Source organism: Sapajus apella, unplaced genomic scaffold, assembly GCF_009761245.1.
Source record: "Sapajus apella isolate SASKATOON/1434 unplaced genomic scaffold, GSC_monkey_1.0 scaffold59, whole genome shotgun sequence".
In the NCBI taxonomy this organism is placed as follows: Eukaryota; Metazoa; Chordata; class Mammalia; order Primates; family Cebidae; genus Sapajus; species Sapajus apella.
This window is the reverse complement of record NW_022436999.1, coordinates 1,600,126-1,620,655: the sequence shown is the minus strand read 5'-3', so window position 1 is coordinate 1,620,655 and position 20,530 is coordinate 1,600,126. Positions and strand designations below refer to the sequence as shown.

The 20,530-nt window shown below is 38.0% G+C and overlaps 1 protein-coding gene across 16 annotated transcripts in view; it reads left to right on the top strand.

Annotated features, from left to right (window-relative positions):
* The window catches only part of SIPA1L1 (signal induced proliferation associated 1 like 1), a 398,250-nt gene that overhangs the window by 240,651 nt on the left and 137,069 nt on the right, over nucleotides 1-20,530 (top strand). For 13 of the 16 annotated variants that reach the window (XM_032245719.1, XM_032245716.1, XM_032245723.1 and 10 more), the window contains one exon: nucleotides 7,296-9,097. In XM_032245719.1, coding sequence (XP_032101610.1) covers nucleotides 7,600-9,097 — 1,498 coding nt within the window. In that variant the 5' untranslated portion in view covers nucleotides 7,296-7,599. Of the gene's footprint in view, nucleotides 1-2,115; nucleotides 6,670-7,295; nucleotides 9,098-20,530 lie in introns of those variants that run through there. The other 3 variants (XM_032245724.1, XM_032245722.1, XM_032245727.1) reach the window with 3 other exon arrangements.

The following is a 20,530-nucleotide window of genomic DNA, read 5'->3' as shown; positions in this document are numbered from 1 at the left end:
TTCCCCCAGTATGCGATTCCTTGAGCCATTGATACCAGGTAGCACTTTAGTAAAGCTCTCCAGGGCGTTGGTGTCAAGTCTACATAGAGACATTCTTCAAATTTAGCCCCAGTCTCTGCAGAAGGAGGACTGTGAAAAGGACAGAATGTGCACAGGGAAGTAGATGCTTCCCAGGAAAGGGGAACCAATGATGGCAGCCTGTGCTCTGTTGAGACAGCCTCATCTGATTTTCCTAGGTCACTACAGTCTTGTGAGGGGACAAGGTGAAGGCTGCTGGGCACAAGGGGACTTTTATGTCAATATTAAATATAAAGAAAGCATCTGTAAATGAGGAAATATAAGCAGTTGTGTTAATCATCTATGTGAAATAATTATTCAAATCCTATAAATACTGCAAATCTTATAATCTTTAGTAGCCTCTACTTTATACAGCCTTCTTTGATTTTATTTTAATTAGGGGATTTAGCACAAGAACATCTTAAAGGAAGGACCTGATATCTGTTGGATTTTTACTTTTTTGGTGATTTGAATGGTTGGAGGTTTAACAACGTGTGTAGTACCTTATAATTAGTATTTAAACGTACGGTCATCATACCACAGTCACAGATTATATTTTATATTTTTAGCAACAGAAAGATGGCTTTTTTTCTCGTAAGTTTCTTATTATTAAGGTGACACATGCTCATTTCAGAAAATAAAAATAGACAAATACAAAAAAAACCAAATTACTCATAATTCAAAGAAACATTATCAGTCCTTTGGTGAACTTACGTTGCCCTTTTAGTCAGTCAATCAGTCAATCTACCTATCTATCAATCAATCATCTATCACATATCAAAATTTGTTATGTATATTCAGTTTTGTTTTTATCCTGTATTCTTCTGAAATTTGGGCTCGTTTGTCCCCAGTTATATTCAATAGAATACATGGTATAAAATGATTTTTTTTTAAGTGAGTCCATGGTCAAATCAGTTAAGAAATTTCTTAGTTAATAAAATTAGTGGTAGTGGTAGTGTTTCTTGTTTTTTAATAAAATGAGATGGGAACTCATTCTGTTGCCCAGGCTAGTCTCAAACTCCTGGGTTTAAGCAGTCCTCCCATCTCAGCCTCCCAAAGTGTTGGGATTACAGGCATGAGCCACTATGGCTGTAGATTTCTTGGGGGCTTTAATAGACCAGCATGTATCGTGATTTCCTAAGAAAGGTGATATACACTCTATTGCTGCCTTATTTAATTATAGAATGCTTTTTTGAGGATTACTTTAATTTGAGCACAGTTTGGGAAAATAGACAGGCACTTACCCTGTGTGCTGGGTATTTACTGGTTGTCCCGGGGCGTCTATTTCTCATGTTCCTCTTTCCCCAGACATATTTGGTAATAAGTTATTTAATACCAGATTTGATTTGATAATCAGTTCAATTTACAGCATTGGTTGATCAAGTTTTTTAAATGTATTCAAAATGTGTGATAATTGCATATCATATAATTATTATGATAAAAATACTCATTTGCTGCTTTAGTCTCATCTGTTCTCTTGATATCCTGGTGGCAGGAGGCATGGAAACTCTCAGTGCCTCCAGTGAGTTGGTGAGCTTTTGATTTGTTTTCCTTTAAAGTGTTATAACTTGTTACACCTCAAACACTATTTTCCTCTAATAATTCTGTTTCACTTTTACCTTTCTTACTACCTTTTACTCCTTTTGCCCTTCCTACTTTAAGCTCTTCCAACCTAGATCTTTGGTATTTTATTATTTGCTTGTTGCGTGAGATTAGTCATATTTAAATGTAAGAGATAAACACGGACATGTACTTCTGTTCTGCTTTACTTTGCCAGCTGTTGAATCAATTTACTATTTAGCAATCATTCCACCATGGGTTGGGTGTACTGGCTCACTCCCGTAATTCCAACACTTTGGGAGGATCCCTTGAACCCAGGAATTAAAGATCAGCCTGGGCAACCCTATTTCTACAAAGAAATGTTAAAAATTAATGAAGCATGGTGAGGCATGCTTGTAGTCCTAGCTACTCAAGAGGCTGAGGTGGGAGGATCAGTTGGGCCTAGGACTTCAAGGCTGCAGTGAGCCATAGTCATACAGCTGAACTCCAGCCTGAGTGACAGCACAAGACCCTGTCTCCAATAATAGTAATTACTATTATTCCACCATGTAACTTGTTCCATACATTCTTTATTCTGTTGTTGTTGTTCTACCCTCAAGCTTTCTGCCAAACTATTGTGTTCTCTCCTTCACCTTCAGCTATACAAAGTATATTCAAGCTTAACAAAACCTTTGAAGCATAACCTTCTTCACTGAACTTTTTTATTTAGGAGGGTCAGTGGGAGGGAAATGTGGTTTTCCCTTTTGACCCTTCCTCTATCCAAACGCACATTTTAAGTTGGTTTCTTATCTCTAAATTCAAATGTGGCTTTATCATGTTCCATGTTTTGTATCTATAACTTTTGTATTCACTTTGTTAATTTTACCACAATTTTTTTTTAAATCTACTTTGTTCCCATCAGCTTTGTCTCTTTCAGAGTGAACATTAGGAGAGCAGGAACTGGATTTATCAGCTGTTTCTCTCAGCTCTTCCTGCTTTTTGTTAAAGGGAGAATACGGAAATGAAAGGAAGTAGAAATTCCATTCTAAAAAGTTTTGTGCTGATTCATAAATCTTAAATTATCCATGACATTGTACTAAGATGTGTTTCAGGCTGACTTGAAAGAGTGAGACATCCCTTCTGTCTGAGATGTTACTTTTATGTAATGTGAGTGAAATTCAGGAAAGCCAAGAAGGAATGTAAAGAAAATAGTTTGCCTTATTTGATTATATTACCTAATCTAATATTCAAATATGTGAAGTTGCATTTCTGTTTTTAATAGTATTCTATTACATTCTGAACTAAATATTTACAGTCATTCTATGTCTGTGTACACAACATCAAAAACTATTTCCCTTGATTCGTTTTTTTAAGAGCCTGGTTATCACCGTGTTACCTAGACTGGTCTCAAATTCCTGGGCTCAAGCCATCCACTTGCTTTGGCCTTCTTTAAGGTGCTGGATTCACAGGCACAAGCCACTGTCCTCCTGGAAATTTTCATAAATTCATCTGTAGTGTATATCTCTGGATGACGGGGGCATTTGAATAGTTTATTCATCAGCATGGTTTTTTTCTACTGCCCTGAAACATTGAGAGCTGGCCTTGTATTTTAGGCTATACCAGTTAAATAATCTGAGAAGATCTCATTTTGGAATGTGGAAGTATTTGATGAGGAACATTACATGTTTTTGGTGACCCTACCATATTGCATGGTAATTCTTTCATCACAGGAACTGCAGTGTTCCCCCAACCACACCCCTTCCCACATCTCTTATGTAACCTTTAAACTGTTCTTTATGCCCTTGGCACAGTGTTGTTTCTCTCATTCTGTTCCTTGAATTATTGTGCTCACTTCATTACCACTTAATCATTTCTTGAAAAAAAATTTCTTTTTTTCTTTTTCATTATTCTGCTTGTTGGTTAATTCATTGTAAAATAGATAAATAAAGAAGATATCCAATGAGGACCTGTCCCTATTTTATCTGGAGTTTAGTGGAGAGAATCATGACCAGAGATTTGGAGGTAACAGCATAGAGATGATATTTAAAGCTGCAGATACCTATAGCATCACCAGACAGAGCACTGGTTACCATGCAGATTTCCAGCCAGTAACTTCATTGTTCTGTCTTTGTTCAGCTGCACAGACAAATGTGATCAAACCCAGTTAACACACTGCTTTCCACAGTGATATTATTACTCTAGTGGACCCACTCTAATATACTCAATGCTCACATGCATCCTTATAGAAACACCCTTTATACTCCCTTCCAGAAATATGAAAAATGGCAAGAGAGGCAAACCATAGACACCACTCTGTGATCACTGGCTTTTCACTGGACTCCACTACAGACCGAGTAGTCAGCAAAAAGAGAGGCAAGAGAAAATGAAGAAGCATGTGGTTATCACAGAGGTCAAGAAAAGAGAGTTTCAGGATGCAGGATGGGTTCAGGAGTGCAGATGCTTCACAGAGCCAGAATGACAAGGGTTTTTAGCAAGCAAGAGATTCCCATAAGAGGTTCTGCTTTCAGCATTCTCTGGGACTTGATATTCTAAATAGCTGACCTACTGTGGTACAAATAGTCCCACCAGGAGATAGTTCCTGTTATTAAACAGCTTACAATCAGAATGGGAAGTATATAGGAAGGAGGCATGTTCCATGCATCCCCTGTCATCTTTTTCTTTGTCTGCGTCTCCCTGATACCACCTGGAGCTTACCTTGATGGAGGGACATGCTCAGAAGAGACTCCAGAAACACAGGGAGTGATTTAGAAGAGTGGAGGAAGGATTTCTTCTGGAAGAATGGTGGGTTACGTTGTGAGAAATCTTGAGTGATGAAAAGACTTTCAACTAATTGAATTGAACTCATTGAACTAAACTGTGGGCCCTCTAGATAGGATTAGTATTCTAGCTACATGGATCTACCACAGACTTAAAATAGTATCTAGAGCTGTAAAATTAAACGTGTAATAAGGAAAATTTTTATATAACCTGCTCTTTCAACAGATGGAGGTGATATGCTGTGAATTTGTATTGCTCTTCTGTTTAATTCTATTGCTTTTTACCATATTGGTACTTAGGCAGGTTTGCTGATATTTAAGAGAGTTGCTAATCATTGACAACATAGGTTTACTATTTCAGCCAACCCTAAGGAATTGATTTTAATGATCTGTCATCATATGGCACACAGTGATGGACAGTGTTATTTTTGACTGGCTAGTTTAATATGTGCAAAGCATGTATATTTCTATATATGCTAGTCAGTGCCCTAAGTTTATATTGTACCTCAGAGGGGTTTGATGCTATAAATAAGGATGGGAAAAGGGAGGGAGAGAGATGGAAACTGAGAGGGAGAAAAAAATAAAGAAAAAGGAAGGTCCTTATGACTGAAAAAAAATCTGTTATTTAACATAATTAATTGCCCATCTCGAACCTCATCAGTTTTTACAGGCCACTAAACTGTGGCTTCTCTCTCCCATGTGCTCATCTGTATTTTGAAATGAAAAGAAAACATTGAATTGTTGTTATATAATGTAATGGGAGTCTTGAAATTTCTTTTGAATTGGTAAGAAATTTTTCTATTTAAAATAAGATTTTATAAACCCATTAAAAATATTGGAAGTATATGAGATGGTTTGGAAGAGAAATACTGATGGTGAAGACTGAGCATTTCCAAGACAGTTTTATTTCTTATATTTTACTGCCAGCTTTTAGTTTTCTCCTGTAATGGAAATAACGTCACATATCCTAAGAAAGACAGTTCTACAGTAAATTATTTTCTAAGACAAATGAAATGTGGCAAGAGTTTTTATCATGGTGGGATTGGTATGTTGTCCTTTTAGAGAATGAATGTTTGGGGAATGAAAGATGATTTATTTGATTTTCTGTGAGGTTGTGGGAAATGTTGAAACCACCCAGTTTTTATAAGAATCTACTTATTATTTATTCTATGTAGAATATTGAAATAATCAGCTTTTTGGAAGATGAACAGGTGTTTGCATTTTGGCTCAGTTGATCGATTTTCCTTCCGTTTTATGAGGATCACTTCTTGAACCTCTGCTGTGGCCGTACATGCTGTCCTTTGATATCCTTGGAAGCAATAGTTAGCACGTTTTGTCACTTGAAGGCTTATTGTTGAAAGAGAAACACATAAAGTTCTGGAATATAAAGGGAATAATAGCAGTCTGACAGTAGAAGTATCTAGAAAGCTCAAAAGCCAGGTTTAATTAGGTAGCAGTGCAAAACTATTATCCCTTTTACAAAAGATGGTGAAGAGGAGTGCTAGTGAAAACAATTGGCATTTATATGAACAGCTGCACAGACCCAGCCAGCACGAGCCCAGCCAGAGCTCGCCTGGCCCTGCATTCTGCAGGCAGCATGCATTTTTTTTTTAAACACCCCTACATGTTCCAACCTTTAAATAGAAGCGAGTCTTCTAAAATGATGCCGTGTGCTGCAAGAGAAATGAAAGCGCCTGCCTTGGAGGCAGGAAGCCGACTAGGGAGATGCTTAATTATCGTGGAAGTAAGTGCTTGTTACCATTGAGTGGAGAGTGCAGCAAGTGCGGGTCGTCCTCGGGTGTCAGAGCCCTGATTTGTAGACAATGCCGCCCTGTCAGCTCAGTGCTGGTTCAGCAGCATCTTTCCAAACATGTATTTGGCAAGAATTTAAAGGCCACCTCTTGTGTAATTTGTGGAGTCTTGGAAAAGGAGCCTCTGCCTTTCTTTTCACAATGTACGCAACCATGCAGAATTTTATACTCAGAATCTGTGCCTCCTGCCTCCTGCCTGACGTGCTCATGAGGAAGTTCGTTTCCATGCCTGTCACCTGGAAGGATGCTAACAGTTCTCTGTAATCTGTTGGGGATATGGAGAGGGCCACCCAGAGCTGTGTTTTGTTTCTGCCGTCTTCATAAATTAGCACTGATGGGGTGGAGTAGGTTGTACTGCATAAGGAAGTGCAGGCATTTTGTTCATTAGTGAGATACTTCTAGCTTTTAAGAGTAGAAGAAACTAAAGAAAGCTTGAGAAGAGGTGGTGGTGATTGCTGGATTCATTCTGCAGTATCCTCGACTCGGTAAGTAATAAAGCAGAGGAAGATACAGAAGAGTGCTAATAGATAGAATGGCTGTAGGAAAACCCTTTTTATTTTCTTTCTGCTATATTTGTTTTTGCCAACTATGTTAAGCCTTTGTTAAGGAACAAAAAAACATGTATTTATTTTGGAAGAGGAGTTAAAAAGTGATTGTTGCAGCATATGAATTTGATAAAGTCATTTTTCAGTTTTTACTTTTGTCAAAAAACTGTGTTGCTCTAATTATTCGGTTGGTTACATCTCAAACTTCTGGTCATCACAGTGGTTCATGGTATTCTACATTTTTAGAGGTCATTGGAGCAAAAGTCTGTACTTGGAGTAGGAGCCATGATATCCTAGAACAAGATGTACCCCTCCCCGACCTCCCATTTTATGGAACTGTTCAATTAAGATGAAGTTTTAATAGTCTTTTTTTTTAAGAATATAAATCAAATGGTTTTTACTTTCTTCCTTTCTTTTAAACCTGCTTTGCTAAAAATATGAATTGTGGAACTGTGACTCCCAATCCATTATTGAGTCTTTTATTTTCATGTGTCTGGTTTTGACAATTGCATGTTTATTTTTAGATATATTTTTCTGCTAATTTAAATTATCCTTTTCTCTTTTAGAGAAAGCATGGGATTATGGCACCCACAGAATCTCAGTAATACAAGTTCCATTCAGTTTTTTCTGAAAGAAAGCCCTCTGTTAAAGTGAAGCAAAGAAACTGTTGTGGATTATAACCTTTAGAAGTTCCAAATTTTCAGTTGTTTACAAATGAAGCATTATTTAACCTTTTAAATGAAAAAGACTAAGATCTCACGCAACCGTCGTATTTTCTGGAAGCCATTCTCCGAAAGGGAAGTGTGCACATTTAAAACACAGATATGATGGTCCTTTCTGCAGGGATTTAAGTCTGCTTGCTTTTACATCATGACCAGCTTGAAACGGTCACAGACAGAAAGGCCTCTTGCCACTGACAGGACCTCCGTTGTTGGCGCAGATGGCACCCCCAAAGTCCACACTGATGATTTCTACATGCGGCGTTTCCGGTCCCAAAATGGCAGCTTAGGATCATCAGTTATGGCTCCTGTAGGACCTCCCCGAAGTGAAGGTTCTCACCATATAACCTCAACCCCCGGAGTCCCAAAGATGGGGGTAAGGGCAAGGATTGCAGATTGGCCCCCAAGAAAGGAAAACATAAAAGAATCTAGCCGTTCAAGCCAGGAAATAGAAACCTCAAGTTGCCTTGATAGCCTGTCCTCCAAAAGCAGTCCTGTGAGTCAGGGAAGTTCTGTTAGCCTCAATTCCAATGACTCAGCCATGCTGAAAAGCATACAGAACACGCTGAAAAACAAGACAAGACCGTCGGAGAACATGGACTCCAGATTTCTCATGCCTGAAGCCTACCCCACCTCCCCCAGAAAAGCTCTTCGCAGAATACGGCAGCGAAGCAACAGTGATATCACCATAAGTGAACTTGATGTGGATAGCTTTGATGAATGTATCTCACCTACATACAAGACTGGACCATCCCTGCACAGGGAATATGGTAGCACATCTTCCATTGATAAACAGGGAACGTCCGGAGAAAGCTTTTTTGATTTGTTAAAGGGCTACAAAGATGACAAATCTGATCGAGGTCCAACTCCAACCAAGCTCAGTGACTTTCTCATTACTGGTGGTGGCAAGGGTTCTGGTTTCTCTTTGGACGTTATAGACGGGCCTATCTCACAGAGAGAGAACCTCAGGCTTTTTAAGGAAAGGGAAAAACCACTCAAGCGACGTTCAAAATCTGAAACTGGAGACTCATCTATTTTTCGTAAATTGCGCAATGCCAAAGGTGAAGAACTTGGGAAGTCATCAGATCTTGAAGATAACCGATCAGAAGACTCTGTCAGGCCCTGGACGTGTCCAAAGTGCTTTGCCCACTATGATGTCCAGAGTATATTATTTGATTTGAATGAGGCTATTATGAACAGGCACAATGTGATTAAGAGGAGAAACACCACCACTGGAGCTTCCGCAGCTGCCGTGGCATCCTTGGTCTCTGGCCCTCTGTCTCATTCAGCCAGTTTTAGCTCCCCAATGGGCAGCACGGAGGACCTGAATTCCAAAGGAAGCCTCAGCATGGACCAGGGAGATGATAAAAGCAATGAGCTTGTAATGAGCTGTCCATATTTTCGGAATGAGATAGGTGGAGAAGGGGAGAGGAAAATCAGCCTTTCAAAATCAAATTCTGGCTCCTTTAGTGGATGTGAAAGTGCCTCCTTTGAGTCTACCCTTAGTTCCCATTGCACAAATGCAGGAGTGGCAGTACTTGAAGTGCCCAAGGAGAACTTGGTGTTGCACCTAGATAGAGTGAAAAGATACATCGTGGAACACGTGGACCTGGGTGCATACTATTATAGAAAATTTTTCTACCAGAAGGGTAAGTACAAATCTTCTGTTTCTTATGTTTTCTTTTGCCATACTTTGTGAAGAAAAGTACTGTATATTAAGATTTTTATTAGCATTGTGATGTAAGATTTGCATGATTTCCTCATCTTTCTTGATGGTAAATAGCTAAAGAGCCATTCGCCGCAATTTATTTATTTTTCCATTTTTTGAGTTACTTACCCCTTTCAGATATATAAATGTCTTGTTTTTGAATAGTACTTTTAAAATTAAAAAGTCCCTTTGACTTAGTGTTTGAAATTATAGTCTTTGTTGTATAGTAGATTTGCTGTGTCACCTTTAGGGACAAATGTACAAAGTTGAAAATACTTGAAATATAGCTGTTTTTTAAGGATTGCAAAACTAGTTTTAATGCTACTTTCATTTTTTAACACTTTCTCAGTAAGTACAGGAACCTTTTTTTTTTTTTTTTTTGCTGCTTCAATGTCATCAGTAGATAGGAATTATAATATATTCCTGTCCATTTACAGGAAGTATTTTGAAAACAAATTACATTATTTGACAAAAGTCACAGAGCCAATAAGTCTCAGTGCCAAGAATCAAATCTAGGTCTTTGAGTAGTAAAGGCACAGAAGAGAGAAGTACCTTTGACATACTGTCCACTTCCTTTCTAGTCTTAATTCTTTGAGTGGGAGAATAAAAAATATAGAGAGAGAGAGATTATACTTTATACAGTTTTATCTCATACTTTTAAGAAAGACCACTGTGATTTACTGAAAAGTAAGTGGTCTAAGTGAACTCTTACAAGCTTTCTAATGGTGTTTTTGAGCAGCATTAATTACGGAATGAGTTTCAGTTATCCAGGTAGGCAAAGGAGGAAACAGGATGATCGCCCACAAAGGACATACCTCTGTGTTCCACTAGGTAGATCAGTCATCTCTGCAGCCAAGTGAAGAGGCCTGTGGCGAGTGGCTCCCTGTCTGCAAACTACTCCTGCAGTGTTTTGATTTCCACTGTTTTAGGGATTTGAATGGTATTTAAATGTATTCTTCTGAGTGAAGTTTAGTTTCAAATCTGGTACTCATAACTTTATAATAATTGCTTTATAAAACATATCTTAATATTACTACATCATAGACCTCATTCCAGAAGGTTTATTGACAGGAAACAATCTTGTCTTGTGACTAAATATCCGTGTCTCATTCCTATGTATCCATGGCACGGTTTCTGGAATCAATATTGTATTGAATATCCCAATGTCGTTTTTAAACATTTATTTTCTCAATAATTTTCTGAAGTTCATATTTTAGAAAATACATCTCTCTTATACTGTCCTTTAAGGTACAAGTTTTTGCCAACTTGGCATTTGGGGGTGAGATGATTCTTTGTTGGGGTGGGGTGGAGTGGGGGACTGTCCTGTGCATCATAGGATACAGGATGCTTAGCAGCATCCCTGGCTTCCACACCCTAAATGCCAGCAGGTTTTCCTCCTCCCTCTAGTTGTGACAGCCTAAATGTCTCCAGTCATTGCCAAGTGTCTCTTAGGAGGTAAACCAACACCTAGCTGAGAACCCCTGCTTTAATGTACCCGCACAAATTTTCTGCAGGTGTTTCTGAACTGTTGATAGGTGGAGGCAAAACAGCCTCCACCCAAAAAACTGACACTGAATCAAACATACTAGTTATAATCTAATTTATATAGTAATGGGTACTTTTTTCATATTAGGCAGTATAATAACTTTATTATACTAATGAACATTTTGGGCACTTATTATGTACCAAGCACTGTGCTAGGCATTTGCTATGCCACATTTTCTCATTTCAACCTCTTGAGGCCCAGGAGGGTAGGTACTATTATTAACCTTATTTTCCAGTTGAGAAAACTGGGGCTTAAGTGATAGGCTGTCTTGGAGCTAGCAAATGTTGGAGCCCGGCTATCTGAGCAGTCATGTTGTTAATCACTGTTCTCTGATTCCTGCTATGTTAAAGAGATGGAGTATCTTAAAGTATTTTATCTTTGAAAGGTCTAGAATAAAAATGTGAATGCCTAGATTCCAGATTAATCCTGTTTATTCATAATAACCTCATAAATCTAATAGCCACTAATCCAGTAGTTACTAATTAGAAGCCTGGAAAACACCCTCTTTCCCAGCATAATTGGAACTAATGAATTGAAAATATCAACTAAAGCAGGGAATTGTTAAAAAGTATACATTCGAACTGTTTTATTGTCATTAAAACATAAAAATATGTTTGCCAAACTCTTGTGAGGCCAAGGGCTTTTCTTTGACGATTCTACTCTTTTAAATTCTACGTTGTATTAATAGACTAAACCATAAGAGTGAAAACATAGAGACTAATGACAGAATCTAAGTACAAAATCTTAGATTTTACAATTTCTTTCTCATTTTTTTGTAGCTGTCCTGCCCACATTTAACTAACAGCTTTCTTTTTAATGACTTGCCTTTATTGTCTGTATAAAAACTTAGTTTTTATGGGAACAACATTTATCTTTGTACTACTTTATCAGCTCTCATAATAATTAAATTTTATAATTAAAATAGCAAGTCACTTGGTATAAACAGGTTTGGGAAGACACAGCCCGGTCTGGTGGGAGCAGAAAGTATGTATGGCACTAGGGATTGCCCGTTAGACTGCTAGTGCCATTGGGTATTCATCAGTATGGTTTGCAGAGGGAATGATGAGCAGTGGTTAATCCAGGAAGTTGTCCAGTGGAAGTCAGTTACACAGAGCACCTACTGTAATAGCTTTTCTTGGGCCATACAACTTAGAATTTTCAAGTCAGACAGGCAGTTTGTTATAATATGATAATATACCAGAAATAATAGCTCTGGATAACAAAATTTGAGAAGCAAAAATTAAGCTCCGTAAAGTATAAACTGTACATTTTTTAAAACTGTTACTTATATTTTTATATAGCTTAAAACATACCTAAACAAATAACTCTGTTCTTATAATAGACAACTTCAATTCACCGAAATTAGCAGACGAATTCATTTTTCCTAATCAGAACGTTAAAGCAAGTCTTCTTGTTGAAGGAGTACATCAGTGTCAGATATAATTTATCCTCTAGCACCAAGGTGTGGCACTGCTGACCTGGCTGTCACTCAGCCTCTTATCATCACGTAGTTTCCATTTGGCTGCTTAATGCATTCCTGACTTCATTGTGGCTAAGTCTCAGGCAGGGAGGGGATGGAGGGAGAATACCTTACTAAAGTATGCTATACAGCCGATATTATATGTAAAATTTAATCATATTTTGCTGAAGAAGCTATCATCACTTTTAATTATTATGTTGTTTTTTAAACATTATGTTACAAATTTAGACTTCAGAGGATATTTGACTCCATATAAGCCAGGCGCATTTCTGGAAAGATGCTGTATCAATAGAGGAATCCCGTTGTTTGTGCTTATTAAAATAAGCAACATACCATCGATGCTTTTCTTTCTAGTCCTTTCTCATGCCCACTTCTCTTTGTCATTTTGCTAGTGACGGGGTGGCTATATTGAGACACAGGATTAAATATAATCCTGTAATATAATATATAATATAAAATATAATATATAAAATATAATCCCATAATATAATATGAAATATAATCCAGTAATAATTTAGCTAACATTTATTGCATTACTTCTTGGTATTTTATTTGGAGTTCCTCACTTAATGCCCACTGGACCCCAGGGTGAACCTGTCATGGTGATAGAAGTCCAAGTGATACAGCCACATCCTCCTAGGGAGGCACAAAGTAGGCAGTAGCTCTGCATTCAGATTAACCTGAATTACTTATCTTCCTTTGAGTAGGTGTATGTTTTGTGTTTTTATTTTATTATTATTATTATTATTATTGAGATGAGGTCTCGCTCTGTCACCTAGGTTGGAGTACAGTGGCACAGTCTTGGCTCACTGCAGCCTTTGCCTCCTGAATTCAAGTGATTCTCGTGCCTCAGCCTCCCAAGTAGCTGGGATTACAGTTGGGCACTACCATGCCCAGCTAATTTTTGTGTTTTTAATAGAGACAGGGTTTCATGATGTTGGCTAGGCTGATTTCAAACTCCTGGCCTCAAGTGATCCGCTTGCCTTGATCTCCCAAAGTTCTGGTATCACAAGTGTGAGCCACTGTGCCCGGCTTGTGTTTTTATTTAGATAAAACGGTACCATGATCAGAGTACTAAGGAAATTTGTAAGTGGAAAATACTAAGTTATAGAATAATTATGATGTTGCCTATATCCTGCATAGCTTGTTGAGGAGGAGACCCTTTCCAAGCCATTACTCACCTTGGTTTCTGTGGCCCCACAGGACTTCTTCAATGTTACACTGAGCATATAATTGTCTGTGAAGTATGTTCTCCTTGAATCTTACACAGAGGAATGCATTAATGAAGACAGAGGAGCCCATGGGCTCTTGACAGTGGCATTTGTTGCTCCACTGATCAACGGTGTTGATAGGCTTATCTGTATGGTAGGTGAAGCGTTACTCTCAAAGTCAAGTTACTGAAGGTGCTGTAATAGGGAAGGGCCTCCCTCTACTGCACACTGTGCAGGAGAAACACAGTATCTGGGTCTGAAGCACATCTAAGAATATTTTCCCATTCCCTAAAAGAGGGGAAACTTATGCTTATGCACCTAAGTATTCTTTGGATAACTGTAAGCTACCAGATTTGATTGTTCTTACTGTTCACCTTCCTCCTCCTCCATCCCAAAACACACACAAATCAGTTTGAACAGTGATTGAGGAGACAAGGCATATTTCAGTTGCTGTTTTTATCTTTACCTCTCACTCTCTTGTAATCAGCCATCTTTAACATGGTTTCTTTAGAATACCACACTTCATTTGTACTAAAGTTGCAGCTTTAGGACCCTCATATACTCTCAATTTTGCTATCAAGAGCTGTTCTTCAAATTCTAGTGTGTCTAATAAGCATCATAAATAGCTGTTATAAATTTTAGTGAGTTATTTTATAATGCATATAGAATATCGGAATATGATTAGCTAAGTATATTTCTAAAAATATGTGCTTATTTTGTTCAGGTTTTTATTTTTTATTTTTTGGCTTTTTAAAAAATCCTTCTGCTATGAATATTAGTCTTAAGAAATGTACCATAGGATACCTTACAATTCACAGTTCTTTAAGCATAATTATTCTGCTTTTAGTTCTTGGTTGTGGACAGCTTTAGATTTCAGAAAAGTGGTAAATTCCAAGGTCAACAAGTCTGCTCTCCTGAACCATGTTGTGTTCTACATTGTTGAATTTAGCAGTTAATTTCTGCCAAAATGGATTGATTGGTGAAAGATTTTATACATATATAACAATTGTTTTAATGCCCTTGCCTTTCATTTTTTATTGAAATATTTTTCAATGTTGTTTTATTTTTACACGCTTTATATATAAACTATGTAATTCATTTGACGGTAGCTCCTTATGTATTCCTTCACAGGAAGATTTGAGGCACTAAATGCCTTCCTGAGAAACTAAGCTAGAAGTGTGTTTTGCTGCTGTCCTTTTATCTGTCCAGGGCTTCCAGTAGCAACGAAGCCAGTAGGTATTGTGGTTTTGTGTGTTTGCTCCTTGGAAAGCAGAGGTCCTTGTCTTCACTGTGATCTCGAAGTCGCAGTGTGGCTCAGCTGCACCCTGATCTGGAAGGCTTTCACAGTGCCTAAGCCTCTCAAGTCAGAGGTCTGTGGAAACTGGTTAAAGGAGCATGGGCTTCAACTGCTCCTACATGTGTTTTATTTTAAAATCAAGATAGGCCATCAAAGACCACACTAGTTCAAACACCTGACTTTGTTAAAGGTCATCTTTTTAAGAAGCAGTCATATGAAAACAGAGTTTGTTTTGCGGTAAAGCTGGTGATGAAGACTTTTCATTATGTCATTCATCAGCTCCTTTAGAAAGTTCACATGAAAAATTTATTTTTGAATTTGATGCCAGAAGTTGAAACCAGTAGCTACCAAATGCCTGCCTTTCTGACAGGTATTGTGTGTGTTTTGTTTCACTATGTCTCTTGTTTTACTTCAACTCCCAGAACCAAATTTGATGCTCAACTCTACAACTTTGATTATGAACACATCTGCTTCCACTTTCATCTTTTATTTTCCTATTCTGTTTCATTAGCATGATTTATATATATCCTGTATCATTAATGACCTCAATTCTTTTTGAAAAAAGATGATTAGTATTTGGATGCATTTATATCCAAATAAAATGCCTCTGTCCCCAGGCCTTTTCCTTAGTTCCAGCTGCATTTCTCACCAGCTGTTAATCTGCCTGTACCCAGATGGCTATCTCATTGACATGTGAAACCCATGTGCAGAGAGATTTGGAGTTGACCATTTTTCTCCCTTCCTCACCATTGCTCTCCTTCTGTAAATTAAAGCTTCTTTGATGCCTCCTTCATCTTCATTGTGTTCAACCTCCAGCCACTAGTCTACCTTCAAATTGCAGATATCTTCTGTTCCTTAAGTACCATTGCCAATTCTATATGTAACTTCAGGTCCTCATGCCTCTTACCCAAATTCTAGGTTTCTTAGTGCCTTTATAGTCTACTTAAAATCTAACCTCTTGTCTTTGCCAGATAGTCCTTTATTTAATCATATAACAAACATGTGGGTCATCTGAGAGGCACATGCTGAGACAATACAAGACTGACAGTGGTTAGGAGCTTGGGTGAGAGTAACTTAGGTCTGTGACAGATTTTGCAGAGAAAGCCTTAAGTCCTTAAAAGAAAACAAGAGACAAAGGAAGATTAGGCAGGGAGAGCCTCAGACCCTGATGCAGATCTGACAAAGTCTCAACCAACACAAAGGGACAAAAATGAGTATTAGAGAAGCATTACTAGAACATTACTCCCTGTTCAGCTGTTGACAGGGGCTGTCCAGGAAGAGTGTGGCCCAGCTCAAAAATTCTAGTAGAATTGAAGGCATTGCATCCAGAGACTTTTAACTAATCCCATTTTTTGTGGCCAAACAGGTTACAAGTTCTTCCTAGAAGGGAAATCAGAGTGTTGCACCCACATATAAAAATGCATTATTCTATTTAATGTTGACAAGAGTGTCCTTCATTTTTTTAATGTAGTTGTAAAAATTAAAGTAACTGCACATTTATACACTCATTTATCCATTTGTTCAATCATTCAGATGATATTTAGCATCTGTTTTGTGCCAGATACTGTGCCTGGAGGAGAACAAATAGAGATGCACCTCTGTCTTCATGGTATTTATAGTCTGCAACTAGTGCAATTAAGATGAATGGGAAGCTATTAAATAGAGGTTTTTTTAAAAGCCTTCTACAATCTTTTTGCTTCCTCTGTTGGAACTCTGTTTTGATGGATGGTTGAACTCCTGGACTTATCTTCCACTTTTTTTCTTTTGTAATTTGTTTCTTTTCCTTTCCTTTCCTTTTTCCTTTTTCTCCTTTCCTTTCCTTTCTTCTTTCTTTTTCTTTTCTTTTCTTTTCTTTTTTTTTTTTTTTTTTTGAGATGAAGTCTCCATCTGTAGCCCAGGCTGAAGTGCATAATCTCGGCTCACTGCAACCTCCGCCTCCCAGGTCCCGGTTCAAGCAATTCTCCTACCTCAGCCTCCCAAGTAGCTGGGATTACAGGCACGAGCCACCATGCCCAGCTAATTTTTGTATTTTTTAGTAGAGATGGAGTTTCACCATGTTGGCCAGTCTGGTCTTGAACTCCTGACCTCCTGATCCGCCCACCTTGGCCTCCCAAAGTGCTGGGATTACAGGCATGAGCCACCTTGCCTGGCCTTTCAGTTACTTTTTATTTTTGTTCTGTACTCATCGATTTCATTTTATGACAAGTTGGTATGTAGCTCGGTGTGTTCTATTATATATTCAGTTCTTTTGCTGAATTTTATTTTCAGCAATCATAAGTTTTAATCCCCCCGTAACTTGTTTTTTGGTTTTTAGACGGGGTCTTCTACTGTCACAGGCTGGAGTGCAGTGGCACAGTTATAGCTCACTGCAGTCCCAAACTCTTGGGCTCAAGGGATCCTCTCACCTCAGCCTTCTCAACACCTGGGATCACAAGTGTGCATCATCATGCTTGGCTAATTTTTAAAGATCTTTTTGTAGAGATGGGGTGTTGCCATGTCGCCCAGGCTGGTCTCAAACGCCTGGGTTCAAGCAGTCTTCCCACCTCAGCCTCCCAAAGTGCTGAGATTATAGGCGTGAACCACTGTGCCTGCCTTGTAGCTATTTTTCATAATAGCTTTTCCTTATTATATAACCTCCCCTCCCATTTCTGTATTGGTATTTATTAAAAATTTTTTTTCTAAATTCTTTTTCTGGAATCATCTGTATCTTCCTGGCTGTATATTTTACTTTTCTTGTTTTTTCTCCTTCATGCTGTTAGTTGTCCAGTGATCTTTATCACGTTTATAATAAAGCCCAAGGTGGCTTAATACAAGTGGCTTGGGTTCCCCTGCAGCTCCCCAGCTGGCCTCTTCTTACGTAGAAGAAGTAGTGTAATCTCTCTATAGGGAAGTGTACCTGTGGAGTGAGAGTGCAATGATCAGGCTGCAGGACAGAAACCCACATGTGTGTCAAAATTGGAAGGGCTTTATCATGTTCCACTCCTGCATGGAGCTGAGTTTCCTTCCTCTTCCCCAGGGTATGCATTGGAATAGATTCCTCTTCCTTTCCACTCCTGGCCACCTGACAAGCTCCTGCTTGTCCTCCAGGGTTATGCAAACCTCTGAACTCCTCTCCCACCACTGACCCGACCCACTCTAGCACCTCTTGCTTCTGCATTATGATTTCTATGATGCATTAATTCACAGCCAGTCTAAGCATGCTTTGAAGGCAGGGACCACAGAACAGAAGGTAAGGTTTTACAAATGAATGAATGTTCGTTGCTGAACAAAGTATAAAATTTATTGAGTTGAGGAGCCAATGTATCTTGTATTTATAGCGTGAGGAAGAGAATGGTAGAGGAAGCCCTCTGTGTACATGGCCTTGTGTTATACTCCAGACACTGAATAATACGTTGCAGTTCCTCTTCCTCTGTTTTCAGGAAATGAGACCACAGACAGGTCTGTGTGTGGTCATGGTGGTTTTGTGGAAATTTACCAAGACCACCAATTGATCCCCATAGGCACAAAACACCATCACAGAGACTGATTTTTACTATTGTAAACTTTACTGGACACAACTGATGGATGCTAAAAGCAGTGAATGACTGTTTAAGGAGAAATGGGAGGAGAAGCAGAATTTGTATGATCTCCAGGTATCTCCCTTAAGACATTTGTAAACTGCAGGAGGAAAAATAGTAGCTTTTCAGTGGAGAAATCTGGCAGACACAGCCTTACATAAGTGAATCGAGGTTGATATGAACCTTAGGATACACTGAGATGGACACATCATTTCTGTAGTCCTCTTGCCCAGACTCAGTCCAGTCACCTGAAACTACCAGACAAACCCAGATTCAGAGGTAAAATACTCTTCAAAGGTGTCAAGGTCATGAAAGACAAGTAGACTAAGAAACTCTTAGAATCTGTAGGAGATTAAAGAGAAATAACAAAATGCAACATGGGATTTGGGGGGATTCCACATACTGGAAACACTGATGAAATTTGAATAAGAACTTTAGTTAATGGTATTGTACCAATACTTTTCTGGTTTCATTTGCGAAGGAGAGTATCTGTCACCTTGAGTATCATTTCTATGTGTTGGGGACATTTCAAGGCCTCTCTTCTAACTATTTTGAAATATACCAGTAGATCGTTCTAACTATAGTCACTCTAATGTGCTATTGAGCATTAGACCTTTTATTGTCTAACCATATGTTTGTATTCATTAACCATCCTCCCTTCCTTCTCCCCCCCTTCCACCTACATACCCTTCCTCTGATATCTATCATTATACTTTCTACCTCCATGAGATCAATATTTTTACTTCCCACATATGCCTGAAAACATGCAATATTTGTCTTTATGTTCCTGGCTTATTTATTTAACATAATGACCTCCAGTTCCATTCATGTTGCTGCAGATGACATGATTTCATTCTTTTTTGTCACCAAATAACGTCCTCTTGTGTATATACATACCATATTTTCATCATTCATTCATTGATGGAAATGTAGGTTGATTCTGTATCTTTGCTATTGCAGATAGTTTTGCAAAACATGTGAGTGTGCATATCCCTTTGATATGTTGATTTCCTTTCCTTTGGATAAATTCTCAGTAGTGATCTCTGGACTGCATGGTAGTTTTTAGTTTTTTTCCATACTATTTTCCATAGTGGCTGTATTAACTTACATTCTCATCAACAGTATATGAGTTCCCTTTTCTCTGCATCCTCACTGACATCTGTTGTTGTTTTGTCTTTTTAATAATGCCCATTCTAACTGGGGTAAGATGATTATCTTACTGTGGTTTTGCTTTGCATTTCCCTTATAATTAGTGATCTTGAGCATTTTTTTATATACCTATTGGCCATTTGTGTGTATTTTTTTTTTCAGAAATGTTTATTTATACTTGTTTTAATAGGATTGTTTTTGTTTTACTGTTGAGTTCCTTGTATATTCTGAATATTAGTCTTTTGTCAGATGAAGAATTTGGAAATATTTTACCCCATTAAACTCATTGTTTCTTCACTCTGTTGATTGTTTCTTTTGCTGTATAAAAGCTTTTTACTTTAATATAATCCCATATGTGTATTTTTGTTTTTGTTGCCTGTACTTTTCAGGTCTTAGCCATAAATTCTTTGCCTAAACCGATGTCCTGGAGCATTTCTCCTTGGTTTTCTTCTAGTAGCTTTATAGTTTCAGGTCTTATGTTTATGTCTTTAATCCATCTTGAGTTGATTTTGTATATGGTGAGAGACAGGGGCGTTGTTTCATTCTTTTGCATATGGGTATCAAAATTTCCCAGCACCATTTATTGAAGAGGGTGTCCTTTCCTTAGTGTGTGTTCTTGACACCTTTGTCAAAAATTAGTTGGCTGTAAATATATGAATTTATTTCTGGATTCTGTTCTATTGGTCTTTGTGTTTGTTTTTAGACCAGTGCCATGCTGTTTTTATTACCATAGCCTTGTAATATGTTTTAAAGTCAGGTAGTATGATGTTTCCAGCTTTGTTCTTTTTGCTCTGGATTGTTTTGTCTGTTTTGCCTCTTTTTTGGTTCCAAATGAATTTTAGGATGTTTTTTCTGTCTCTGCAAAGAATGACATTGGTATTTTTGAATGGGGATTTGCACTGAATCTGTATAATGTTGTCATTTTAATGATAATTTTTTTCAGTCCTTGAGCATGGGACATGTTTGTTTGTGTGTTCTTCAATTTTGTTCAACAGTGGTTTGTAGTTTTCCTTAGAGAGGTCTTTTACAACTTTGGTTTAATTTATTCCTAGACATTTCTTTTCTTTCTTTCTTTCTTTCTTTCCTTCCTTCCTTCCTTCTTTCCTTTCCTCCCCTCCCCTCCCCTCCCCTCCC